The 27,416-nt window shown below is 41.9% G+C and overlaps 2 protein-coding genes across 5 annotated transcripts; one reads left to right on the forward strand and one right to left on the reverse strand.

Moving 5' to 3' along the window:
- Positions 1–18: 18 nt before the first annotated feature.
- Positions 19–18,403, forward strand: GEMIN5 (gem nuclear organelle associated protein 5). Of its 2 annotated transcripts, none has more exons than XM_086758608.1 (28): positions 19–213; positions 438–592; positions 1,124–1,305; positions 1,734–1,885; positions 2,090–2,221; positions 2,399–2,531; positions 2,998–3,157; positions 3,789–4,001; positions 4,844–4,929; positions 5,449–5,543; positions 6,198–6,334; positions 7,542–7,615; positions 8,012–8,193; positions 8,294–8,433; positions 8,894–9,065; positions 9,328–9,555; positions 10,058–10,171; positions 10,584–10,712; positions 11,283–11,378; positions 11,548–11,685; positions 12,199–12,346; positions 12,467–12,586; positions 13,438–13,648; positions 14,265–14,522; positions 15,180–15,342; positions 15,997–16,561; positions 17,002–17,098; positions 17,770–18,403. In XM_086758608.1, the coding sequence occupies exons 1-28, from the start codon at positions 60–62 to the stop codon at positions 17,923–17,925; spliced, it is 4,590 nt and encodes a 1,529-aa protein (XP_086614734.1). In that variant the 5' UTR covers positions 19–59; the 3' UTR covers positions 17,926–18,403. The 2 variants fall into 2 exon arrangements, with proteins under 2 accessions (XP_086614734.1, XP_086614735.1); XM_086758609.1 differs by having other exon boundaries at positions 2,093–2,221.
- Positions 18,404–20,447: 2,044 nt separating this feature from the next.
- CNOT8 (CCR4-NOT transcription complex subunit 8) lies at positions 20,448–27,416 on the reverse strand. Of its 3 annotated transcripts, none has more exons than XM_086758611.1 (7): positions 27,331–27,416; positions 26,254–26,453; positions 24,732–24,925; positions 23,095–23,256; positions 22,107–22,251; positions 21,329–21,439; positions 20,448–21,002 (listed from the first exon to the last, which is right to left on the reverse strand). In XM_086758611.1, the coding sequence occupies exons 2-7, from the start codon at positions 26,368–26,370 to the stop codon at positions 20,853–20,855; spliced, it is 879 nt and encodes a 292-aa protein (XP_086614737.1). In that variant the 5' UTR covers positions 26,371–26,453; positions 27,331–27,416; the 3' UTR covers positions 20,448–20,852. The 3 variants fall into 3 exon arrangements, with proteins under 3 accessions (XP_086614737.1, XP_086614736.1, XP_086614738.1); XM_086758610.1 differs by having other exon boundaries at positions 27,220–27,335; XM_086758612.1 differs by lacking the exon at positions 27,331–27,416 and adding an exon at positions 27,128–27,147.

Below are 27,416 nucleotides of genomic sequence, written 5' to 3' on the forward strand. Positions count from 1 at the left end.
CGCCCCGTGCCCGCGGCGGCCTGGCGGGGCGTGTGGGGCTGGAGCCGCGTCCGGGGGCGATGGCGATGGCGGGGGTGCGGGTGCTGCCCGCCTCGCCCAACTGGTACAGCAGCCGCTGCAGCGACGCCAGCGGCGACGGCCGCCTCTTCGGCTTCGCGGCGAGGCACCGCGTCTGCCTGCTGGATGTCAGCGCCGCCGCGCCCGCCTTTTACGGTACTTGCCGCCACCCGCTCCTGCGGGGACCCCGGGCCTGCCCTGACCGCTGCCCGCCTTTTGTAGGAGCCCCGCGGGGCCGCCCCTCCGCCGGGAGCCGCCGTGCGCCGCTCGGGGGACGTGGGGGGCGGCGGGAGCCCCGGGGGTGTGTGTGTTTGGGGGGTGGGGGGGGCGGGTTGGGGCGGTGGTGTGGTCTCACGTCGCGGTCTCTTGCTGCGGTGCAGGAGAACTCATCGGACACACGGACAGGATCTCCGGGTTCGCCTTCTGTCACTGCCCCGGGCAGAGCGGCCTCTGCGCCAGCAGCTCCGACGACGGGAGCGTCAGAATTTGGGACACGGAGGGCCTGGCGCCGGTGGCCGAGCACAGCCTGCACCAGGTAGGGGGCCCACCCGGAGCCACTGCTGTGGGGGTGGAGAGAGGAAAGAGCTGACAGGGCGGGGTGGGTTTTTTTAGGGCTTGCACACGAAGCAGGGTGATGTTACTTTAGCAAATGTGAATTTCGAACCCGGTGAAATGAAAACCATTGACCGCTTCTGGCCAGCTTTTTGTTTAGCCTTAGGTCTGTGTGTTGTTACATCACCTTAATGAGCTGTTGGTTACCATCAAAGCCTCAGGAAGCAAGTATGCTCGCAGTGTATGCTCACTGCTGCTTAAACTAGCTCACTTCCAGCAAGTTACTGTTCCACTTGACTGACAGGACACGCTAAGAACATACATTTAAAGAGTTACTGTCACTCAGGACAGCACATCAGCAAATACATCAATCGTACCAAAGCCCAAAAGAACTGAAATGCCTTTAAACAAACTCAGCTGATGCTGGGGAGTACTCATAGATTATTTTCTGCCTGTTATCCTGTGTTAGATGGCGGTAAGAGAGCTTTAAATGTATTTAATTATCTTTCTTCAGAATACGATCTCAGCATTGCACTGGTCACCTCTTGTGAAAGATCTGATTGTATCCGGTGATGAAAAAGGTATAATTGTTTGTTACTGGCACAACAGAAGTGACAGCCAGCAGTTCTTCCCAGAGCCTCGGACAATTTTTTGTCTCACTTGTTCTCCTCATCATGAAAACCTGGTGGCAATTGGGTAAATATTCATTACGTTTTGTTTTCCATTCTTCTGCAAGAACCTTATTGTGAATTTTTGCTACACACTTGTAAGGTTAGTTTTCAGAGGTTTTGGTGGCTGGTTTTTTTTGTTCTTGTATACAACAAATTAGAAATAACATTTAGATTTGGTAGACCTGCAAGACACAAAAATCCATAACAATGTAAGGGTCCAGGTTTGGTTTGCATCTTTGAAGTTTCTTAAAACTTATTTTTGAATGAGACAGCTGCAGGTACACCAGTGCTATACTGGACTGTTAGTCTGCTGGTATACATACCTGCTTGTGATTTGGCTTCTCTGTCTGTAATATGGTGATAATGATGCTGGTAAAGAGCTTGGAAATCGACTCAGGTGTTTTTCCACAAGGATCCAAGAATCTCTTCATTAATTTAAATCTCTCTTTTTAGCTACAAGGATGGCATGGTGGTTATAATTGATATCAGCAGGAAAAGAGAAGTGCTGCATCGCCTGAGAGGCCATGACGATGAAATACATTGTCTGGCCTGGTGCCCTGTGCCTGGTGAAGAAAAGTTAGCTGCTGGACAAGATGAGCTCCAGGGTATGTAGAAGTGATTATGAGTTTGCAAAGTAATTTTTAGTTCATGTAAATGTCCTTCTAGAGAATTTAATTCCTTATTGCCGTAGCTAGGCAAAGGCAACCGATAAGTTAATAAAGTATGTTATACAAATCAATATATTTGCAGTTAATTTTTATAAAGCTTTGAATTTTAAAGTATAATAACATGATTTTACTGGTATTCAGTAGTTCCTTCAGAGGAAAGTAAAGTTCCAAACGGGGAGCAGACAGAGGACACAGGCACAAAGAAAGGTTGTTACCTGGCTTCGGGAAGCAAAGATCAGACCATACGGATATGGAGCTGTACTAGAGGCAGAAGTAAGTAAGATGAATTACGTGAGATACACAGTAACAATGTGGTGGAAGAGTGCTTCTCTAACTGCAGCCTTGATAGTTTAAAGCATGGGGAGCGTACTTAAAGCTTCAGATTCATAGGACTGCTTTTGTTCTCAGAGAATTTTTATTAGGTCTACATGATCCCTCTTGGTTCCATAGGTGTGATGACTTTGAAGTTACCACCCACAAAGAGAAGAGGTGGAGCCGTTGATCCCGCTGTTAAAGAGCGCATTTGGCTGACTGTTCACTGGCCTTCTGGTCGTTCCACAGAAATTGTATCCAGCTGTTTTGGGTAAGTAGGGCACAGTGCAGCCTGGGTACTGTCAGTAACTGCAGTGTCGTTTATTGATACTTCAGGAAGAACTGGGTAGGAAACGTTGAAACCTCCTTCCTCCTTCCTTCCCAGTATAACTGGAGAGAAGACAGGCCAAGAGTTAAAGCGGGAGTCACACTTCTGGAAAACTTCTATTTGTCCCATAATTTGTCTGATAATCTAACTGAATATTGACTGCTAGCAGTACTAATTGTGGTCTTGCCCATCTCCTGGGAGAAAATGACACGTCAGTGTTCAGTGTGGTTAACATGGCTGTCATTTGGGGGCAGGGGGTGCATCTGTGTATCGGTACCTGTAGTGGCTGTGTGTCTAGCTGTATTACTCTTGCACTTCCAGTATGTATACATGTAATAGAGTGTGTGTATATACAGCCTATGTTATTCTTTTGAAGTGAACAATGAAGTACACACTTTACATTTTGCAGAGGAGAACTGCTACTCTGGGATTTGACCCAATCTGGAAAACGCAAGTGGACGCTTCTAGGATCTTCAGAAGGACAAAATCACTCCCGTATTGTGTTCAATCTGAGTTCTGTGAAGCGTCAAGACAAAGAGCTCCTTTTTTCCATTTCAATGGACAGAGATGTAAGAACCATTTATAAAACTAACATAAAAATAGCTGTACCTATACAGTTTGACTGATTGTGGCTACCCGTCTTAGGGCCACCGGTTTTCTTTTAAAGTGGGTTTATTGCAACATTTTAGAACATCATTGCTTAGAATTTGTTTTGAGCCCAGGTTGTATATATTTTTCTTAGTTTATAAGCTCAAGCTCTTACCATAGTGGAGTAAATGTTTATGATATTCTGCACTTGAATGGTAAGCATATAATAAAGGGAGTTTACCATCTCTTTTTTCCTGAATGTTTCATTTTAAAAAGGCCTATTTTTCCTTCTTAAAATAATTTGTTTGTACAAACTAAAGCATCTATTTTTAATGTTGTTTTTTTAAAACTTTTTGCCTTTTACAGGCAGCAGAGTGCCTCCTATTTTGAAGACAGAACTATAGTATTAAAATACAGTCACTTTGTCTGTTCCATTACAGTCTTCCAACTGTTGCAGCCGTGTCTCTGACCTGTAATCCTCTGCATGCAGACCACGTACTGTGTCAAGCCTTGAATTTGACCCTTTGATTCTTCATCTCACTGATGCTGTTTTTCCTTGTCGTACAAGTCACTCTACATTTAACTATTCCTTGTTCCTTAAATACTATTCAGGTGAAGTGCTGGGACCTATCAACTCTGGACTGTAGCTGGACCATGCCCTCACTTGGGGGGTTTGTCTATAGTCTTGCCTTCTCCCCTGTGGACACAGGGTGTCTTGCCATTGGTGTTGGAGACAGCATGATCCGGGTGTGGAATACTTTATCCGTGAACAATATTTATGATGTTAAAACCTTCTGGCAAAGCATAAAGTCCAAGGTTACAGCAGTAAGTGTGCTTTTGATTCTTTTTTTTTGGTGTTTTTTTTTTTCCCTTGTCTCTTGTCCTCTTTTCACTCCATTTTTTTTCCTTCAATAATATTTTTCTTTCTCTTTCATTCTGGAGAGAGTTTTTCCTAACTAAAAATATATAAAACCAAGTTGTTCCTTTTGTATTCAATTATTTTGGTATACAGTACATTTTAGAATCTGGCAACAAATTTTTAGACCTTCTTACAACCCTAGATGCTTGCCTTACATCTAGTGAAAATCAGCTGAAGTCCAGCTGGCTGTTACATTACTTTTTCACTTCTGTCCCTCTTTGTGATCCTTCTTTGCTTCATCCATGGTTGCCCTTGCTCTGCTAGGAAGTTTGACACAGGTGAATATCAAACTGGATGTCTTCAGTTTGTGTTTAACCAGTGGCTGGCCAGAGGCTACTGCCTGGTAAAATTGTTGGCAGCAGTAAGACATAGTAGTTATTCTTGCTCACACCAGAAGTTTTCTAACCATCCTATCAAATTCTTCATTTCTATTTTGTAATGTAGGTGTCAAATAGTATTTTAATTATTTTAGTCCCTTTCATCTAATCCCATTAGAGCTGTTACTAAAATGAGTAACTATGAGTTACTCATTAGTAACTCATGTTAGTAACTACTAAAATAATACTATGAGTATCAAAGGAGAGCCTTTGATACTCGTAGCGGAGTGATCAAATCAAGTGGCTGTAGTTGGAAGGATGGGTATAAGGGATGGTGCTTGCTCATCAGTTTCAGTGTTTTCCTTTCGTTATTTAGAAATAAAGTGTCTGTAGCTTGTATCATTATGGGCCTCTTTCTATTTTGCGTGCAGTTATCCTGGCATCCAACTAAGGAAGGCTGCTTGGCTTTTGGAACAGATGATGGAAAAGTTGGCATATTTGACACCGTCTCCAGCAGGTAAGAAAGTAGCTTTCAAATTCATTAGTGTCAGATCCTGCTGGTACGTTACCGTGCATAGGTGGTGTGGTCTTTCCTGGGCCATACTTTTGCTGTTAGACAAGAGTAAGAGTAAATCAAAGCTAGTCAAACAGTTGGATTTTCAGTGCATCTTTTCATCTCTCCATTATGGCTGGTAGCTTCTAAGGTAATCTGTACTTACGGTAAACTTAAAATTGCATGACTAGAGATCACCTGTGGCAAGACATCAGTCAAGGAAAACTTTAGCCAGAAAGATGTTTTTAGAGAATGAATAGTAACATGCAGGTGAAGGTCATCAGGGTAGTTTTGTTATGATTTTAGTAGTGTCCTTCTAAAGGAGATGTTAAAGGCTGCTTGGTTGAGCCGTTGTTTTAGTACGTTAAAGCACCTGGTGTCTGTTTTCACCACTGGAAATATGTTGCTTTGATTTTTAATTTTTTTTTCTAATTTCCCTTTGCTGAAATCTGACTGTGCCTGCTTCCTTATCTTCCTGCCCAGTGCTAAGAATAAGCCACCTCAGATCTCCAGTACTTACCACAAGAAGACTGTATACACATTAGCCTGGGGGCCTCCAACTCCTCCTCTGTCTTCTGGTGAGTCTTCTGATGTCTTGTGACAAAGTAGAACATCCATGCAGAGTGCACAGATGCCATGAAGTTGGTCTGCCCTCCCTTCTTAAGAAAAGGAGCCCCATTTGCTTGGTAGTAATCCTTTCTAACAGCTAGGAATGCGTTCTGCTTGACAATTGTTAATAGTTTTGCAAGGGAGCAAAACAATCTCTTCTAGTTTTTGAATTCTAGCAGCTTCAGAAAATAGGTGGGAGTGGTGTACCACACCTCTGCGCTTACTTCAGGGTGTTACAGACCAGTAACTGTCTGCACAGGCTCCCTGCGGTAACTGCGTCAGATGAAATACGGGTTCCTTAGCTCCAGCAGTATGTTTCTGCCATTTGAACTAAACAGAACAGCTCCATTAGCTTTTCTTACACAACCTGAAGTTTTTTTAAGGACTAAACTTAAAAGGGAATTTTAATGCCTGTGTGATTATGCTATGGAGAGATCTGTTGGTAGAAATGAGAGGTCCTTTCAGAGGGTTGTATTGTGAGAATTTCTTGCTGCCAGATCTCAGGCAATTGAAGCGTCTCTATAGCCCTTTAAAATAATGTTTTGATTTGTAGTGGGAGTGATTACTGCTGGGAAGACTGATGAAGAACACAATATGTTTAGCTTTTTTTCTCTGTTGGATAGGAGGAGAAGGTGAACAGCCCTCCGTAACTTTATACAGTTGTGCTGGAGAAGGTATTGTTTTTCAGCATAACCCCTGGAAGCTTAATGGAGAGGCAAATGACATCAACAAAGTCATCCGAGACACTAATTCAATCAAAGTGAGTATGATTTTCCAGGGGGTTTTATGCATTCCTGGTAACCATGTCATAGTTTCTGTGTCCTTTTAGTTGCAGGCTTCTGATTTTGCCTTCATGACCTATCTGTAGCAAATTAAAAAACTGAAACCCATAGTCTCCGCAGATGAACTTCAGAGACACTTACTGATTCAAACTATTTAAACAATTTATGTGTTTGCCTCTGGAAAAGGGACTTTTTCCTCCAGTGTCAACATGGCGTATCTGTTCCTGGCATCAGTTACTTAATTTTCTCCTGGGTAATTTTCTTAACCAGAGAAGTTAAATTGAAGTATAGAGTTTTGTTTGAAAGCTGTGTGTGTCTGCTTAAAATAATTGGTTCATACAGAGCTTTCTAGTTTCAAAGTACTTCAAAGCACAAAGTAATATCCTGAGTAATATCATAGCTTAGATCATATGGTGGTCATGCATGAGGCAACTACTTCAACTTCTCTAGTTCTTGTTTTAAACGTTAACTTTTTCTTTTTTAAATAAATGTTGCAGTAAAGGCAGTCATGATTTTGCAGCAATCTGTTTCCATTTACACTGCAGCTAATGCAGTGATAACTGAACATATCATCTTCTCAAATATGATCAGTCATTTCTTAGTAGAAAGTACAAAATAAGTGAAGTGGGTTAGGTCTTCAGTTGCTTTAAGTCGGCGTAAGTCAACTGAAGTCAATCAAACTATATTGATTTACATCAGCTGCGTTTTGGCTTCTTCCTTGAGTAGAACACTCACTGGAGGTTGAGAGACTAATGTCACAGGCAATGAAACAATCACTTCTAGATGTCTAAATTCTAAATTGTAAGTAGCTTTCATCTGAATTGGAAAGAATATAAATAATTACAAACTAACTTTGATTTCTTCTGAAATGTGATAGAATCTGCATGCAATGTCTGGGGCTTTCCAAGGACATAAGGAGATCGAGCATTAGGGTCCTACTGGAATCCAAACTTTCTTTGAGACATTTCACTGAACTGATAAAAATAATCACTGGTTCTTGCATCAGTTCATTCAGTCTTTCTTAATTGCACAAGCTTATGTCCCTGCTACAAAAGCAGTGGACCCTTTTGTGACTTTCATTTCGCAGCCTAATTGCAACTCTGTCCAGTTGCCAGTCTTGCTCTGTTGAACGTGTGCAAAAAAGATTTAAGACTTTTTGGCAATAGTTTTGTCTTCTTTCTACAGCACAAACTGCCTGCGCATACAGAGATCAGCTGGAAACCAGATGGCAAACTCTTGGCTCTTGGCAATGAAGATGGGTATGTTCCACTTGTAGGTTAAGGTGGTATACGTGCTGATTTTGACTAGAATCACTGTAGCGATCACAGAAGTACTTTTTATTGCCATGGTTTGTCTCTGTTCTTTCACTGCCGATGTATTTCAATTGTGATAATACAGCATTCCGTGCTGTTACTTGGTTTAGCTGCTCTTGGCGTGGAGGATTTACATCATCATGTTAAATTATTTTTCAAGGATCCACTCACAACTGAAACGCACTTTTACTGATGTAATAAACAAGGGTTTGAGTTGAATCCAGAAAATAAAAACTTAGTTACTCTGTTTCATGTTCCTTAATTCTGCTCATGCAGTATAACAAAAGAATTCCCATTTTCACTGACTACTGGAATTCTTACACTGTTGTTCTTACATTTCAGCTCAATTGAAATATTTCAGGCGCCAAACTTGAAGTTGCTCTGCACTATCCAGCAGCATCATAAACTGATTAACGCTATTCGTTGGCATCATGAGCATGGGACCCAGCCGGAGCTGAGTTACTTGATAGCTTCAGGCTCAATCAATGCAACTATTTACGTGCATAATCTGAAGAGCGTCGTAGGTAACAGTTTGCAGATTATATCCAAGTCTTAGCGTCTTGTTTTGGCTTACTCCCAGTTTGTTTTGCTGGCCATACTTGATCCTTTTATTTTTTCTTTCAGAAAGCACTTCAGAAAGTCCTTTGACAATAACAGAGCCTTTTCGAACTCTGGCTGGGCACACAGCTAAAATCACAAGTCTTTCTTGGAGCCCCCACCATGAGGGAAGACTGGTATCTGCTTGCTATGATGGCACTGCACAGGTATTGTTCCACAGCCCCTCAGAAGTGGTTTTTTTTTTTCATTTGAAATCATCCATTCTACAGTGTTTGAGAACCAAGCTGACTAAACAGCAAAGCTTCTTTTCTGAGATAAACTACTGAAGTACTGCATATTAACCCTTAGTAAACATCTCTTCATTCTGGCTACCTGATATGCAGGTATCCGTATGTTTTTTCGACTTGCAAATTGATTTGTAAGTCCAGTCATTGTTGTTTTCATATTAGTACTTTTGGATCCTTAAAAAAGAAAGATGTTATGCAAATACATCGAAGCAAACAAAGGAAGCCCTAATGTTCTCTATTTGCATGTTGATGTTTGAAATACCTGTGTGAACACCCTAAAAGAGAAGCTCTAACAAGTGCAAATCACTGAAGAGAAAACGCAGAGCATTAGAGAAAGATGAGACTTTCTGAGTAATTGGATTTCTTTCTTGTTTGTAAGGTATGGGATGTTATGAAGGAAGAGCCACTCTGCAACTACCGAGGGCACCAGGGCCGGCTGCTGAGTGTCCAGTGGTCACCAGTGGATTCAGATTCTGTTTATACAGGAGCAGATGATTTTTCTGTACACAAGTGGCAGATCTCAAAGCAGGAGCATACACGACCTCCTCAGGGTAAGTATATTCAGACAGAAGGGCCTTTCTTGAAGATGATGTTGGAGCTGGGAAATAGAGGGTTGCCATGCTGAAATGGTATAATAAGTTCTTGTGCTGAATTCCAAATCTGCCTGCTACCTCTTCAGGAATAAACTATGTCTAGGTTTAAATTGAGTTGTATCCTTATTTGGAAACCAAATGTTCTTCTTGAGAGACAGCCAGCTAATGCACTGAAAATCTTTACAGATAGTATCAGGGTAACTTTTGCAATCTTTTACAGGCAAAAAGAGTATAGAATTAGAGAAAAAAAGAAGTATGCAACCAAAAGTCAAAACCAAGAAGAAGAAAAAGACTATAGGAAAGTGTCCAACCAAGCAGGATCTAAATGATGCCATGAATGGAGATGAAAGCACAAAAGAAATGTTGCTAGAGGAAAATGGAGTGTCGGATCATGAAGGAGAAAAAGCAGCTCAGGAGGCAGAGTTGCCTGATAAAGTCTCCATGACTGGTAATAATAACATCACTTTAGTTCAACGGTTCCCAAACTGTTTAGCCCTCAGCATCACCAAGTTTAATGTTTTCATGTAGATTTTCTCATAATACAGTTCTATTGAAATAGTCCACTTGAAAGAAATACAGTTCTGGAATGCCTTTCATAATTTTCTAAACTAATTGGGATAATTGTCTTTTAAATGATTCTGGTGTAAGAAACAAAGTTACTGTGTTTGGCTTGAAACAATGTCATTTTTCATCAGTGTCGCCTTCTAGTGATAAATCTTATGATACTAGTGGAACTTTGTTAGTGTCTGTTGACTCTTATTTAGCGTTCTGACAGTTGTGTAATGTATTTCCTTTCCCTAAAAAGCTATTAAGTCCTATGGCAAAGCAAAGCTTGGTTTCTGTGTATTTCAAAATTAATGTAATAGAATGTGAATATGTCAAGTATTCTGCTACGGGCTTTTCCATGTATTGTTTTTCCTTATCCCTTTCTTTGTCGCTTAACTCCACAGTGTCCAAGGATACATCTTCATCTACTTACGATTATTCTTCATTCAGCTTGCCAAAGCCTTTTGTGACCCAGAAATCCACTCTTATGAGAAAGGAACCACCTAAAGAGAAACCAAGTTAGTATGTTTCAGGGTCTTTTAAGAGTCCTGCATCAAGGCAGAGTTCCTCATTCTGGCCTTCTGTTTGGCTGCAGCTTCCCTTTCTAATGTAATGCCAAATAAGTGCTGGAGAAGCGTGTGCTTTTGAAATCTCGTAAACGTTTTAAGTTGCTGCTGCTTTTATTTGCCCTGCTTGTCAGGTGAATTGAGTAGTTGTTTAATGTGGGCTTAGATATTGCCTTTTAGTTGTTAGTTTCATTCCTGGCAAGACGGGCAGAAAAATGTGCAAAGTGATCAGTATTCAAAAGCCAGAGCTGTCATAGTAGAGGTGCATGTGACACTTGAGCATCTGGGTGTTGTTTTCCTGTATGAGGAAGAGGAAGTTTTGGAATACGTTGCAGCAGCAACTAAAATATGTCTGATTTTTCAGCTGCTGATGCCTCTCTGAAGAAGAGGAAGCCTCGTTCTATTCTACCATTCAGCACATTCATGGATCACAGATCAAAAGATGAATTGCATCAGGACTGCTTGAGGCTGGCTACATGTCTGAAAACCAAAGGTATTAGTCTAAAAGTACAATACTTAGAGGGTAGGTGCTCTAAAATATTCTGAAGCATGTGTCCAAGGACTTGACTTTAACCACTAGGCGTTCTTTTTTTCAAATCCTTAGCTTTTATCAAAGTGTGCAACTAGTTGTGGTCTCTCATCTGACTTCTCTTGCAGTCTTTCAGCACTCTGTAGCTACTCCAGACAGATTTTGGGTAGGATCCCATGTTGTGAAGATAGGGTAGAATTGTCTGCGTACGTGCAAAGAGTTTTTCACCTTCAGAAGTATAATATGGGCAGGAGAAAAGAAGCTATGAGGGAGATGTTTGTGTTCTCACAGTATTGTTCCTTAGAGCCTGCAAAGGAAGATGCTATGTTTGATTTAGAATAAACGTTCTGCACAAACATGGTCCTTCTAATCAAACTTAGATTTAAGTTCTTCTAAGTGTTGATCTGCTATATAGGAAAGTAAGTAGAAGACATGAGGATTTGCATAATGGAGTGGTACAGTGGTACAGTGACTTAGCAGGTCCCAAGTCCCAGTGTTGTACCAAATCTTAACTATTCTTTTTGTCTGGTTTAGATAATAATGAAGATGTCTCCCCTGACCTCGAGGATCGCATCCACTTGGGACTGTTCACAGACAGGGCTTCTCTGCACAAGATGATTGATGTGGAAGGTAAATGGAATAATGAAAATACATATTTTACCCAAACAGCTTTTACATCTTTCATATGCAAACCTGCAATATCTTAAGCTTGAATAATCTCACTTTTGCCAACTTATTTTACTATGGCAAATAATGCTCTTGCACTCATGCTGATAGGAGGTGTGTTTGCTTCCAACAGGAAAACATCACTTGGAGAATGGAAATCCAGAGCTCTTTCAGCAGCTCATGTTGTGGAAAGGAGATATGAAGGGTGTCCTCCAGGCAGCTGCTGAGAGGGGAGAGCTAACAGACCAGTTGGTAGCAATCTCGCCCATGGGTATGTTTGTTTTTGTAACACGTAAGCGATGGAATTAGCTGCTGAGGGTAGCCTCATTCTGATTGTTCTATGTTGGAAACTCATGATTGTGCCAACCTGGAATGAGGTTGCTTTTTTTAACTGCCTGATAACAAAAATCAAACACAACATATCCTATTTATGACAAAGACCTGGATATTTCGACAAGCACCCTTAAGTTGGGACAGCAGGAAATAGACTGATTCCCTTTGGGACTTCTTGAAGGAGCAGGCCCATCCTTGCAAGCACAAAGTTGGTTCATTGTAGTATCTAGCAGTCCTTCCAGGTTGCTGTTGGTTTAAATACACCTTTAAGTTATTTTACCGGCAGTGAAGCCCTAGCTTTGCCCTGTTTCATTGACTTGTATTAGGATGGTTAAGAAACTAATCCGGGGCAGAGAAGAGGTACAGTGTTGAAGAAAGGAGTGATTATGTCATCCCACAGGAATTCTTAATTTTAAAACTTTGCCTCCAATGTATTGTCTTCTCTTTGCAGTTGGATATCAAGCCTGGGTTTGGACAGTAGAAGCCTTTGCGAAGCAGCTGTGTTTTCAGGAGCAGTATGTGAAGGCTGCTTCCCATCTCCTGTCCATCCATAAAGTGTATGAGGCTGTCGAGCTCCTGAAAGTGAACCATTTTTACAGGTTTCTGTAGTTATGTTTGAGATTTGCTTTTGTTTCCTAGTGGGGTAGATTTGACATTTTGGTTCACTTTTTGTATACAGTCAGTTAACTTCTCTATCTGATTTCTCTTTTGTGCATTAGGGAAGCAATTGTAATTGCTAAGTCCAGGTTGCGTCCAGAAGATCCAATTTTGAAGGATCTCTACACCAGCTGGGCAGCTCTCTTAGAGAAAGATGGTCATTATTCCATGGCCGCCAAATGGTGAGTGTTACTGGGAAGAAGATGGAACTGGTTCCATGCCTGACATAAAGAAGGTTCTTGGTTTTATAGCAGCTGAAATCTCTTAACTGGTCTGGTCATTAAATGTGTAAGGCGCTTTCTGAGCCTGATCTCAGTAGACCTCCTCTAGAAGCGCCAGAGGGCAGTTCAGAGCAGAATGCCATACTACAGTAGAGCCATCTCTTTCCATGGATATTACTGGAAGTCTTTGAAAACTAGTCTAGCAAGACTAAGATTAAGAAGTATACAAAAAGACTATGTGATGTTTCCAACCTTTCCACTGGAAACGTGCACTGCGACAGTTCATCTTGAGTTTCTTGAGGCCTTAGCTAATACCCTAATCTCCAGGTTACCCTCCTCCAACTAGAGTTTTTCAAATTTGTGACTACCAAAATTACTAGTAACGCTTGAAATATTTTGGCTGGAATTAGCTTGATGCTAATTTCAGTTCTGGCATTTTTGAGGGTGTTCATGCTTGTGAAAGGATTCAGATGAAATCCAGAGAAAGGCAGTAGATAGAAACTACTGCGTATGACCTTTGTCTCGTGGATCTATTTATTTCTATTTCTCATCCGAGCCGTGTGTGGTATGCGCACCACCAGAAGTTTCAGCCCAGATTATTGGGCTGTATGACTTTCCCTGAGTAACTCTGCATCAGATCAGGCACCGTCTGTCTGTGGTAAACTTTGGTCAGGCAAAGTGATGAGAGCTCTGAGAACCTGTGGAAAATACAGGTTTATCTTCATTTGTAGGTTTGTGCTATCGTGTTGCAATACAATTTTAAAATGTTATTTTAATACTAATCAAGTTGATTTTCTTTTATCTCTTTTCAGTTATTTGGGGGCTTCTTCACCCTATGATGCGGTTAAGGTGTTGGCAAAAAAGGGGGATGTGACATCCCTTAAAACTGCTGCTGAGCTTGCGCTGATATCTGGAGAGGAGGAGTTGTCGGCAACTTTGTCTTTCAGATGTGCCCAAGACCTGCTGTTATCCAGGAACTGGGTGGGAGCTCAGGAGGTCCTTCAGCAACATAAAACTTTATTTGTGAGTCTGGCTGTTTTCTTTCTTTCTTTAGCACTGTCTCTATCCAAATGAACTTGATTAACTTGGCACCAGTTCCCATATATTAAGAGCCCACAGGTAGTCCTTTGAGCTGGCTTTGCCTCAAAATAGTTTTCTATAAGTTTATTGCAAGGATCGTATGAAAAACGATGTGCCTTTCAGAGGCACGCGGCCTGTGGTAGGCTAGTAGGCTCTATGCTTGTTACTTATATGAGAGGTAGTTGAGAAAAGTGGGATTTTTTTTTTTTTTAAGTACGCAATCATGATCATCAGAAGCAAGAAGTGAAGTATTCCCTCTGTACATTAGAGGAACAAATGAACTAACTGTAAATCCATCTGCTGGAGGCTTAATCCAGAAATTCATTTTCGTGCGGACTGAAAAGGAAAAGGCTAGCTTGCCTTGTGCTGAGGTTTCCTTCTGACCTTAGAGTCTCTGTCAGCATTGTTCTTTGGTAGCTGCAGTTGTGAAACAGTCTGTCACCAACAAGCTTCTACTACCCATGATGTTCTTAAATTTCTTTACGTGCTGTGGTTACTACAGGATTGTTTTTCTTTTAGCAGCAATTCAGTGCTCTTTTTTTTTTTTTCCTTGTTAAAGGGACAAAGGCTTGTTTTCTGCCTTAATGAACTGCTTTCCAAGTGCCTTAGTGAAAGAAATCCCTCTGGCCGAAAGACCCCAGTGCCTCCCTGTTATCACAGCTGGGAGCTGAACAGAGAAGCCTCATTTTTTGACATGGTGATAGATGTGTGGCAGAATGTATTGGGCATGGACACCACTGAACAAGCCACGTGTGCACAGGAGCAGCTGCGCAGGATTGAGCATCCTCCTTCTACCAACAACACACACCCAAAGCAGGTAAATGGATTTAGATCTGTGTACACTGTGAGCCTTACTGTGGCGTACGCAGTAAAACGCAGCCACTTACTGTGTCAGCCATTCCCAGGGGACTGATGTCTGCACCCTGCTGCAGGATCAGGTTAGAGTCTGGGAAGAGGAGATGAAAGGCAGCTGGGATGGATTGTAGTCACCAGTTTCTGCGCAGGGTAAGAACTGACATACAGTGTCAGAGCACTGAGATCATGAGATGTGCTGACTGGGTGGGAGTGATTGGCATAGCTGAGTAGTCTCAGCAGTGATTCAAGGTTTTGTGTCACACTTAAGAGAGGCAGGGCTGCTTGTTTTTAAAATATCCTGGAGTTCAGGTCTGTTCACAGACTGCTGCTCTTGCAGCTCTCCTCTGAACGCAGTGAGCCACTGACCTTTGGTGTGCTCCCACTTCTCATCTGTTTAGCAGGACATGTGCAAGCACAGCAACTGATTTTACAGTTACAAGTAATGTAAAAGTGCTCTTATCTCCTACATGAAGGAGACTAGGTAAATTGCATTGTTGTTCAAATTGCTTTTGGTTAAGTCATGTGCTTCTGGGCTCTTCCACAATGGTCATAAGCGGTGAGTAATCCATACTTGGCAGTAAAATTAATAATTACTTATGCTCTCTGGTGCTTCCTGTAGGTGCTTTTCCATATCTCCCATGACCTGACCCTTGCAGCCCTGAGCTATTGGACTGCTACCTGGGATGAGGCAGTGAAAAGTATTCTTGGAGCTGTGACCCGGAGTTATGATGCTGGTAATTTCTTGCTGATGCAAGAGATTTGCAGTATCATCCTTCCTGAAGGTAAATCTCTTCTTGTGTATCTCCTAGAACAGACAGATAGAGATCTTCCTTGTAAGCACAGCTGCGTGTCCATTAATATCAGTAGGCATAATATTTGGAAGGAGCAAGACATACCCATACACATGGAAACTTGTGGAATTTGCCTAGTGCAAGGGCTGTTGGGTGATCAAAATTATTGACTTGGAGGAAACTCAGCAGTGTCAGCTGGTGTGGGTGCTGGAGGAAACTAGCTAAATTCTGTTCTGTAAGGGAGATGGGGACATTGGAAAGCTGTGTTGATCTCATAGTTACAATTCAGTCCAACTAGCCCTTCCCTTCGTTCTCTGCAGAGTATGCAGTGCATTTATTTTGTGGCTCTTGATCATGTGAATATCTTGATGTGCAGCTTGGGACCAAGGAAGTTAGCTGTAGATGATGAGAATGTGCAGTCATATGCTAACTAGAACAGAGTATCATGTTTAAAAAGATGCCAAAGATGTCTGCCTTTGCTTTTCTGCTTCCTGCACCACTCTGCCAACATCCAAGTAAACTTCTGGTTTGGGTGTCCAAGATAACCAGATCTGGTCTTTTTCTTTGGAAGTCTCTATGAACTATTTGTAATCCTTTTTTTTTTTTTTTTTTTTCTTTTTTTTTTTTTTTTTTTTCCATTATTAGGCTGTGATAACCTGAGAAACAAACTGGACAGCACAAATTCTCAGAGCATGGACGCTTGCAGAAGTTTAGAGGGCTTTGTGGCTTACGTACTGCTGTATGACCAGTGGTGGAACCCACCCAAAGACTCCTTTGTCTTGCAGAACACTGGTTTGGATCCTGTGCTGTGTCCCAGTGAGCAGACAGATCCTGAGAAGAGTTACGTTTCAGGTCAATCCTCCTCTGAAGAAAATCCTGATCAAACTGCAGTTGAGATGGATGAAAACCTCTGCAATACAACTGAGGTTCATAGGTGTGAGACAGAAAGTGACTCAAGAACTAGCTCAGTCGATTTGGTAGACAGACAGTCAAAACTGAAGGGCTGCAAAATACTTCTTTCAGAAGAGATTGCTGCTCTGCAGAACACCCAGAGAGATATAGCTGAGGTCCAGCAGATTTTAGCAGACATGATCCGCCAGCATCAGCAGCAGAGGAACAATCTCCAGGAAAACACGAATGAAAGTACCCAGGAAAGCAACCTGCAGCAGAGTTCAGACAAACCATGCTCTGACAGTAACCAGATGAATTGGTAAGCTTCAGAACATGAAAGAATGGATTGAAAAGCATTGCTTTTTTGTATGTTTTTGCAGCAGATTCCTTGTTTAGCTCTGATTGCCTCTAATCTCAAGCTTGTAACTCAGGGACACTTCAACACACAGCTCAAAAGACTTGCATTTCCCTGGGGCTGAACTACCATGTGCGTAAACTTACAACAGCTGAATAACTTCCTGATACAGAGGGTGTGTTGGTCCGGTGAATAAACAGGGCAGCTTGAAAAGGGGAGGGTAATGAAAAGGACACGCGTGATCTAAGAGTTCTGTCACTTTGTTGAACAATTATTTGGGACTTGGCAAGAACGAGCTAGAGCCTGTAACACTTGTCCCTCTCCTGTGCTCCCTGTACAGGAGGGAGGCTGTGCAGTCATTTAGGCAAAACAGTTACTCATGGCACCTGCTTTTTTCTTGACAGTAAAGATGAAGTAAAGGAACCAATTACACTCCCTGAGCTAACAAAGCAGCTTCTAAAAGCAAAGCAGAAACTAGCAGAATTTCCAGACAATTTAAAGGTAAGTTTTCAGAAGACGCATTGTGGTTCTGAAAAAAGACAGTCTTTTTGTAAGGGCAGCCTCATCATAGAACCGCCTTCATACAGAAGGTAAGGAACAGTGACTTTCTTTGTGAACCTATGGCAATTTTGAGAGAATTGATAAATGGCATCAGGGTGATATTTTTCTTTCAAGCGTTAACTTTCTCTGTGGTGTTGGAAAATGTAAGTAAAGCTCCTCCATGGGAGAACTCCAGTGGGATGTTCTGTATGAATCTCTCCCATGCATTTAAAAAGTGATCCCTGCTACTTACAATTATGAATGCAAAACTAGTTTTGATAAACAGTGAAATCAGGAATTTAAGGTATAAAGTGGCCTGTATAGATCAGGAACTGTAGAAACTACACATCACGAGCTTGAAAACAACATTTCCTAAGCTGTCTCATCCTCTATGTTCTCTAGTCTGTAATAAAACTAAAGGTGATCATGGTGATTGTGCAGGAGGGGGAAGACTTGGTTAAACGTGAGCTAATGCACTGGAAGAAGAGGAAAAAAATGAATCACCCTCATGATTATCTGTCTGTTCCAAAGATACTGTGAAGCAGTGTTTTTAGAGCTGGCTGCCGGAATGTGTTATAGTTGAACAGTTCTGCTTGAAAGAAACCTGAAACGTCATGTTCCTTTTTTTGCAGGTCTTCCCATTCCCCGACGTGCTGGAGTGCTGCCTTGTAATTCTTCACACTGGATCCCAGTGCCCTCCTGAACTACGCGAACAGGCAGTGGGTCTCCTTAGGAAACACGGTACTGCCAGTATTTACAAAAAGGCTGGCAGGAGGTTCTTGACATGACGTTTTGAGATCAAACTGTCTCCCTTGAGCTGCCTACAGCTACTTAACACCGAGGCTGTTCTTTCTTCAAGTGAAGGCTTGTTGCGATGGCTGTGGTTATCGAAGACTACTCTTTTGGATAAAACTACAAAAAAACAGATTTATATACAGACTCCCATCAACTACTACTACTTAAGGAGATTGTGTTAGAAAATTGAAAAGCAGTAGTTTGTGGCCTTCAACTGTATACAGGATTTTTGTATAGTTCGGGGTTTTTTTCCCTCTGTTGGAAGTTATGCCCGTGAAAGCTCTTGGAATTTACATGTAAGAGGAGCAGTTTTGAGCAGCTCTATCAGTCTTTAAGCAGAGGAGGAAGAGTAGCTGCCCTCAGGAAAAGAAAAATGGTTTCTGTAAGCAAACTGACCCTTTAGCCAGTATTGTTCTTAAAAGCATTGTGAGTTTATTTTCCCTCCTTTAAATAAAAAGTCTTCTACCAGCAGGAACTGACATTTAATTTGATGTCTAGAAATTGGTATCAATCAAGGGTAAATTCATTAAAATTAAGCCCACCTTTTTCTTTTTTTGTAAAAGGTTATTACTACATAAATCTAACTTAGTAGATAAAACAAGTATGTGCTGTGACTTAGCTTTGTGTGGTGAAGCCATCTGTAAAACATAAAAGGGAGGGCAAGATCTTTGATTCCAGCATTACTAACAAGAGATAAGGGATTTCTCCAGGTCAAGAAAAGAGACAGTCTCTGCTTTTGGCAACATCCATGGCTGAACAAACTGCTTTTTGCTACAGTGATGGTAAACTTGAGGTACTAGCCAGTTCTCTAGAAAAGCTGCTAATCCTAGATTGTCTTGAACATGCAACATTTTGACTCGTCTTACGCCTTACCTAAAGGCTTTGCCTGGCCTCATAGAAAAACTACCTCTTCCTAAGAAAAGAACAAGGCTGCTTAAGCCTTAATGAACATAGCATCTATCTTAATACGAGATGCAAATGTAGCAGCAAAGTTCATGGTAGGATGGAGGAGTCATGGATTTAGAAGGTTGGTAAGTACAATAAAGATCACCTAAGAAAAAAAAATTAGAAGGGATTTTTTTTTTTAGACAAGCCATTCCAGATTCTTCCAGCCAAAATGCAGACTTGATATTGATAGGTTTCCTGCTTCAAGCTGAGTAAACCCTCAAAACAACTTGAAGAGCAGTAAGTGAAAGCCAAGGCTTACACCAAAAGACCCTTCTGTAGATGTGTTAATCTGGTAAACTGTTGCCACTAACTTGAGTTTGCTAAATTCTGTACAAAGTACTTGAAAACCAGGAGGGGGAGCCAGTGTGTAACCAAACAAGCCCTCCTACACGTTGAGCAAGACCCACTGGAGTTTAGATGGAGCAGAAAAACTTCACAGGACAGATAAGCAAAATGGATTTTTCACTTTAGTGGCTCAGCTGCACTGAAAGAATATCCCACAACAACAGCTGTGCTGAGAGACAAGCAGAAAGAGAATACAAGTCCCCCAAAGAGATCTTGAGCTCAACTTTCAGCTATGCAATAAGCTCAAAAGCAGATTTTTACTAAGAACTACCCCAGTAATATATCATAAATGGTAAAAGAATAAAGAAACTTGAGCGTCTTCCCTTTGAGCATGTATTGCTCAAATACAGATTACAAAGCCTGAACTTTGGGAGTTTCGGTGCTTGATGGAAAATCCGAAACAAGGCCTGGTTTAAAAAAAAAAAATTTATTTTACAAAAATTAAAAACAAGTAGTATTTACAAGCATTTTAAATACCAGCTCTAAACCTCAACTCCTAATAATGAATTGTTTAAGCTTGTTTAAAATGCAAGACAAAGTCTTAAAATTTTAAGTTTGCCCTGTCCAAAAGGGTTTTTGTTTGCTTTCTTTAAGAAGTGTCATTACAGAGCTGTTGAAAAAAGCTACTATAGAATAGCTCATGTTTTAAAAAGTCAGAATCCCAAGTTCTTCCACTGACTACTTTTCAGATGTTTGTAATGAAGAGAAATTGAGCTGTTTTGTCTGTTGTTAAGCATATAGTAAAATTAGGGGCTGGAGAAGGGAGGTGGGAGAATAAGAACAAATATTTATCCATCTGCTGAACTACTTGTGTGGCACTGAGAAGAATAAAATTTGTAGGCTAAGGCGGAGGAGACTGAAGTCAGACTATTGTCCGATGCCCTGTCAAAAAGTCCTCGAGCTAAAGGTGGAACTTTTAGGCTTTCTTAATCTATTTCCAGAACAGTTTATTAATACCCGTAAGAACTAAGCTGAGCATCACTATGGGTCAAACTTCTACCATACAGAATTAGAAACTATGGAGAGCTGATCAAATCAGCTCCAGTAATAGCCATTCCCATTGTGGTTAAAGCAAATCTCTGAATATTTTTAGCTGCAAGGATCATTTTTAATGTCATCCATTCCCAAACCTCTGCAGTGATCAAAGGGAGCAATTTCCACAGACTACACGAAGATAAAATAAGCAAAACATGAGGTGAAGCAGTCACCCTCACAACATGCAGAAGTTCTAAAATAAGCTTTATAAAGCACAATTTGCAAATTTGTGTGCATGTCTGTGTCCATTTTCACTGGATTTCCATACCTTAGGTCTATTGAATATTTTACTATTAAAGTCTTCCTTGCAGATTCTGTACAGTATAAAGAGGAAAAAAAACAGAGGTATACACAGTAGGTTCTGTCTTTTGCCCTTAGTATTAAAAAGATGGCAAACCATAAATGCTGGCATTAGGAATTCAGTCAACTCTCTTCTGGGTTTCAAATGAAGATGCAGCTCTTCAGCAAAACTGCGTGTCTTCTGCAGGCTGTATACTGTAGGTGTCTTTTGTTTGAGAACACTGTTAGGGAAAATGATTGAGGACAGCAGCTGCCAATATGGTAACCATGTTCTGCTGAGGGGTACCGCTTATCACGGCTGCATGTTGTTGATAATAGCCAAAATGCTCATTTTCTCTTGGGCTGAGTCCACATCTTCATTTTGTTTCTGAGCCACTCCTGTGCCAAGGCCATAAAGCCGCCCACAATACTTTGCATCATCAATTGTATCCTCAAAAAACAACTGCAGATTTAAAAAAAAAAAAAGAGGAAGAAATAGGTATTGCTTAATTGCGCCTCTAAATCAGAAAGCACCCAATGTTTATTAAACAGCTCATTTGAAGTCAGCCACCTCTAAGATGCAGCATGTGAATTAAAATAAGCACATGAAAGAGGAGTAAACAGCAGTCTGTGCCAATATCAACAATTCCTGTTATTGACAGTTTGAAGTGTGATGGCCTCAATGCTCAAAAAAAAAAACCAACCCCAAAACAAAACAAAACCCACATTGTGTGTGTTGACATTTATGGATAGGAGCTGGAGAAAGAACCATAAAGAATACGGCAGTACCTCTTTCATTCTGAAGAATGCCATTCCCGTCAAAAGGGAGTCTGATCCTGCCTGATGTTGTCGTCCAATTCTCTGCAAGTCCAGCTGATCTGCCACTTCTTGAAGGCCACCCTGCAATGAGAACAGAACACATCTTATTTTGGAAGATCCATCTCTTACCAAAATTACCCTGCTACTCCAAAAGTGGGGGCAAACACTGGCTACGATAAATTGATGCAGATTCCAGCAGTACACACACCAGCTGTGAGTGAAACAGGAGTAAATACTCTTTAAGAACAGATAAACACTTTTCAAACTCAGGTACCCTGCTTTCCTGCTGCAGATATTTGAGATGACTCTGGGTACATTAGTAGGTTACAAATGCTGGACCCTTCCCTCCCTTTTCTCAAACAAGGCTGTGATTCAGTAGATAAATTACTTTCAACTCAGTGAGTGTCTACCAGTTAATCAAGTCACGTAATAGTTCATGTAAGAAGAAATACTCCACCTTGCATAGGGAAAATAAGCACACTGAATTGTAATTACCCTCTGAAATTATTGATAAACAAACCAGAAGGTTCTGGGAATGTCCCCTATATAATATACATATTGATTACCTCTGAAACTGGGGAGGCAGTATCGATTAGATACAAACTTAGCACACTTATGCGTGACTGCTAGCTTTTATACACGTTCCAGTTCTAAGACTTGATATACGCAGCAGTTCTGTCACTGGGCTTACTGTACATTTACAATGTTGATGCTCATCCATCACTTGCTTGCTGGGAGATACAAGTACCTTGAGGTTTTTGCAGCTCTTCATTAAGTACTTTACATCATAGATAGATGGGAAGAAAAGGTTCAAGATATGGAAAAATTCATGTTCCTCTTCTGGTAACCTGGAGTCTGTCAACAACTTCACCATGTAGCCAAAGTCATAACCACTGAAAACAAAAACATACAGAAAACAGATTAGCAGGCAACACCTTTACTCGGTCAGTATCAACATCTCATTTTTTCACAAGAGTTTTACACGCTGTAGCTTTCAAACCTTAACTTTTTCTGACATTCATAAAACTCCTCTGGACCAGAGCCAGAATTCATCCTGATCATCTGTGTCAATGCAGGACTTCTAAATGCTCCCTGGGCGCCTCCGCTAACCTCTTGCGGAACAGCTAAGCCATTGGGAAGAACATAGTTTTCTTCCCAACACTGCAAGTTTCTGTAGCTATGGGCAATATGGGAAAAGCAGGAAACCCTGTAAGTATCTGTTGCCACCATCTCCTCCTCCCTCAAGTCCTTTCACTTCTGATGATAACAAGGACCAGAGAGGCTTTGTAATCAAGCTACTTGAAATGCTACAAGAAAGACAACTACACAGATTTCTTCCTCTGTGTAAACACAGGACGGAAGTTGAGAACACCACCAACACTGTAAGGAAGAAGAAACAAAAACCTTACTTTACAACACACACCAGTTACTAGGTGTAGAAACTGCATTTCAACTTTTTAATAGCTTCTTCCATAGAGGAAGACTGTAACAGTGAAGGGATTTGCAAGCAACGCATACACAAAATTCAGACCACAGTGAGTGCTAGTACAAAATGAAGTGCCAAGTGTTCATCCTTCTTAAACTTGGCCCTTGTATCCTTAAGCTTGTTTTAAGAACTGCAGAGCTGATAATTCTTCTCCTTAAAATCCGTGTCAGTCTCCATAGACAAAAGCAGCAGTATTTCAATTAAAGAGAGATTTCTCACTTGACAGTGTCAGTGACCATCTCGGACCTACCTGTGGAAGGAGAGCCATTTCACACTGTCACTAAGGACGACCCCAGATGTCATAAGCAACTCGGCAAAATGCAGGGTATCGATCCCTTCTTCTTCATGCTTCTGGAACTGCAGCCCAGAGCTGGCAAGGAGGTCTATGGAATCCTGAGAGTACATGTCCTCCCTGAAGGAGAAAAGCAGCTTTGCACTCAAGGTCCTAACAACTCAGGCTCATTTTAATAAAATTCACCCCACACTGTATTTCAAAAATTGAGTGACCAGTAGTTTACCTCTGGGTTCCATATCTGTCTCTCTAGAAAATTCAAATTGAATCAGTTTTCACCCCACTACTACAGCATCCTACATCTGTAACAAGCTATTCTGCGATTGTAACTAGTTAATAATTCTGTGGCTAGTGCAAATTCCAAGGATTCCACCTTCATAGAACTGAATGGTGTTTTGAAAAATGTCACTTCTGTAAGGTGAACAGAAGCACCACAGATGAGAGCATGGAGAAAAGGGGAGTTCTCTCAGATAGGAAGTCGTGTAACTCTAACATGCAGAGCATCATTCCCGTCTACATTTTTCTTTTTCACTTCACAGGACGTACCACCTTATCATCTCCTGTTCCATCTCTGGCAGTAAACAAAATTGCATAATACCTGACTAAGGAAGGAGGACAGGGACAAGTGATGATACGCTTGGTGGAGGGCTGAGCAGGAACCTGACTTTCATACTAGGTCACTTCGTTTGATGGTGGAGGGGAGGGAAGGACATGACAATATAGAGAACAAAAATCAAGCCAAATACGGCAACCGAGTCAAATGAAGTGACCCCACTGTGAAAATGATTTCACTCTGACTTCAACACTTTTAAGAAGCTCACAAATTTGTGGAAGTAAATATTGCAACTTTGAGGTTCAAGAACTGCATGATCTGCACATACTAGCTATGAATTTTTGTAATGTTTTCCAATGACAGTTCCATAAAAACACTGTTTGATTGCCTATAAATGTGTGGTTGTACCCGGATAAACCCTCCCTTTATTTACAGGCAGCTCTAGTGGTAATCATGCTGAGTTTGCCTTTACAATTACAGGGGAAGGGATAATGAACCTTGTTTCAACTGCAACCCAGGATATTGCAGTACGGAGGAGACAAGAACCGCCACACTCCATTTAACACGATTCATTCTCCTGAACAGGTGTGACGATTACACCAACATTTTTTTTAGATCCTAGTTTATATTTTAGCATGGATCTGTAAAGAAGTACTTTCCTTTTTGGTGAAAATATTTAGCATATCAATTTATTTTTAGAAGAAAGATTTTCATTTTATATAGATATAAAATGTGTAAAGTTTAAGACAATAACATTGTTGCAGGGAAAAAAAAAGTTTAAGGCACATAAAATTATTGGGGATAGGCTACTAATCCAGAGAAACAGTATAAAGTACAGGATTTTAGCATGGCTTTGACTTCCGGAAATACTGCAAGCACCTGTCATGCTAAAAGAGGTTCCCACAAAATCTGTGCTAGAATTTGAAGTCGGTAAAACTCGGAACCAGCCACTGATGATGAACATACAGACACCTGCATTTGCCAAAGAAAAGCATCATTTCAGGAGAAAACAGACAATTATTCCCTAGCTCAAAAGACTTACGTAAGGTTGAATTTAAAGTTAAACTGCCAGGTGTTGATGCCGGAAGGATATTCTCCTTTCTCATTCGTGAAAGTCAGACCCAGCTGGATGATTTTCAGAAGGTCGACGTTACACCGAAGGAGCTGATACTGATAGTCTATGGAGCTGCGGAATTCACCAATTGGCCTCACAACAACTCCAGGAAACTCTGTGTCCTAGGAGAGAAGGGAAAAAATATTATTTCACTGCTTACGCTGTTAGGAGTCATTATTATCACTATTAGGAGTCTATTCAGTTACACACTTACAGGTCTCAGCACTGCATTCTGTGAATTCTTCTGTAAAAACTTTTTCTCCTTTTCCATATTCATACAGATTTAAAACTGCTACAAGTCAGACACTAAAAAAACTCTACACAGTTTGTTAACTATTGCATTCATTCATTCATTTACTACAGGTATCCCTTCTTGCGGTTTTGTTTTATTCCAAAACAAAAAAGTTATAAAGTCACCCAATATGCACTACTGTATAACCTAAACATCTCTCTCACAAAGGACTAACTCTCTCACTCTCTAAAATGGACTTTTTAAAAAGTTTATTCAGTATTCTTTTATGTTCTAAATACAAGTGGTATTCAGCACTCTGACCATCTTCAATTGATAGTCCAGACAGTGACAACGTTCACTGGTTTTGAGCAATAGCCACTACCTACATTACCAAAAACTACTGCCAATCAAAACCGACCTGAACAACAGAGCAACCATCACTAGGTTAAAAACATTTCACTTGGCCAGTGACTGTGTGCTATCCTTGCTGAAACCCAAACTTCCATACCAATTTTACTCTCAGATTAGGTCACATAACTTCTACCAACTAGAGCGTATACAAAAACTCATGGAGAATCCAGTGCTGTGTATCTGACAAAATTTCTCCCTTGCCCAAGATCTTTTTGTGTCCTCCCTTACAGCACAGACACTAAACCAGGCCATAAGCATACCTTCAACGAGACCCAACAGAAGCAAGAGAGCTCATTTCCCATTGACACAGGATAACAAAATATGATACTCACACAACTGCGTTCTACTCTGCAGGGACAGGCGTTTTTATGCCACACTTTTATTAAGGACTTTTCATATCTTGAAGTTCAGCGTTCCTAAGCAAAGTTGGCATAACCTGCAGTAGCATAACTAAGCCCGGTTATTTACGTAACTAACTGGCTCCTGCCAAGCAGATTTCTGAGAGTAGAAAGAGATTTATCCCAGCTGGGGAAGATTCTGGTCATCTTAAACAAAGCTTTCTGAATACACTGTCATACCAACAGCCGGAATATTTTTCTTCCCTAAGAATCAGTATCTGACCCCACGAAAAAGGAGGCAGCCCAGCTGACTAGTTGTCACTTGCAGGCGTTTTGTTCCAGAGGACCATGACATCTTCCACAACCAAACAGAGAAAGATAATAATTTCTCGCTCAAGAATCAACTTACTCCCCTACCCCCAAAAAAATCCCTTGACTAAGGCAATTATGTCAAGTATAAAACATTTACCATCGCAATGTAGCTGTAACTTAGAACAATCTCTCGAATTTTCCTCATCTCTTCTTCCAGATTGTTCGCCCATACTTCACAGATAACCTGGCTGTTCTCTGCAAGGGCTGCTGGCATCTTGCAGGGACCAGAGTAAAGACAGCTGATGTCGAATTCAGATGACAGTGTAGAACTGCAAGCTCTGCGATCTTGTCAGTGTGCTGCGTTAGACATAAATACATAATGTTTTATGTGAAGAAAGACCTACGTATGAGAATGAATGCTCTGGCAGAGTCAGCCACGCTTCCATTTTCAGATTCAGACAGCCAGTTTAAAGTTTACACCAAGTTTTTCTTGCTTTGATCACTTCCTGTAAACAAGGATAAACTCTAAAGCATCTGTTCAGGTTACAGAAGCAGATGCACAACTAGCAGTTCAGTTATTTACAAAAAGAGTCATTCTCCCTCTCACGGTGTAAGCTCTTAACCTTTGGGCGTAAGACGTACAAACAGGGAATCCTCACGTTTGACACTGCTCAGCTGTTGTGACAGCTTTTAGAATCAGCGAGAGGCGGCTTTACAGACCACATTTACAGACGTAACCGGGGAACCGCTGAGGGAAGGTGCGGAGCTCACGCCAGCGGCAGTTCCCGCACTGCTAACACCTCGGGTTAATCACCGCTCCTTCCCCGCTTCCCGCAACAACTCGGCCAAAACGACTTCTGCAAGCACGGCCGGGCCGCTGCGCGCCCGCGCCCCCGGGCCTACCCCCACCGCCACCGCTCGGCCCGCCCCGCGGGGGTGTCCCCCTCCCTCGGCCCGCCGACAAAAGCTTCGCGGCCTCAGCGCCGCGCCCGCCGCACCGCCACCGCCGCCGCCGCCCGGACGCGGCTCACCCCGCTCGGGACGCCCCCTCCTCCTCCTCCTCCCGCCGCCCCCTCCTCCGCCGGAGGGTCCCGCACAGCGCGCGGGGCCGCCCCGCCCGCACCTGCTCGCGCTGCGGGAGGCGGGCCGCCCGGCCGCTCTAGCCCTCGCTCCCCCCCGCGACTCGTCTGCTCCGGCGCTCCCCATCGCCTTCCCCGCCCCCCCCCAACGCTACCTGCCCGGAAGCCGGGGCCGAGGCCGCTCGCCTTACTGCGCAGGCGCGATGCGGCCTCCCCTGGGAGGGGAGGAGGAGGGCGGGGA

Source organism: Chlamydotis macqueenii, chromosome 14, assembly GCF_036417535.1.
Source record: "Chlamydotis macqueenii isolate bChlMac1 chromosome 14, bChlMac1.mat, whole genome shotgun sequence".
In the NCBI taxonomy this organism is placed as follows: domain Eukaryota; kingdom Metazoa; phylum Chordata; class Aves; order Otidiformes; family Otididae; genus Chlamydotis; species Chlamydotis macqueenii.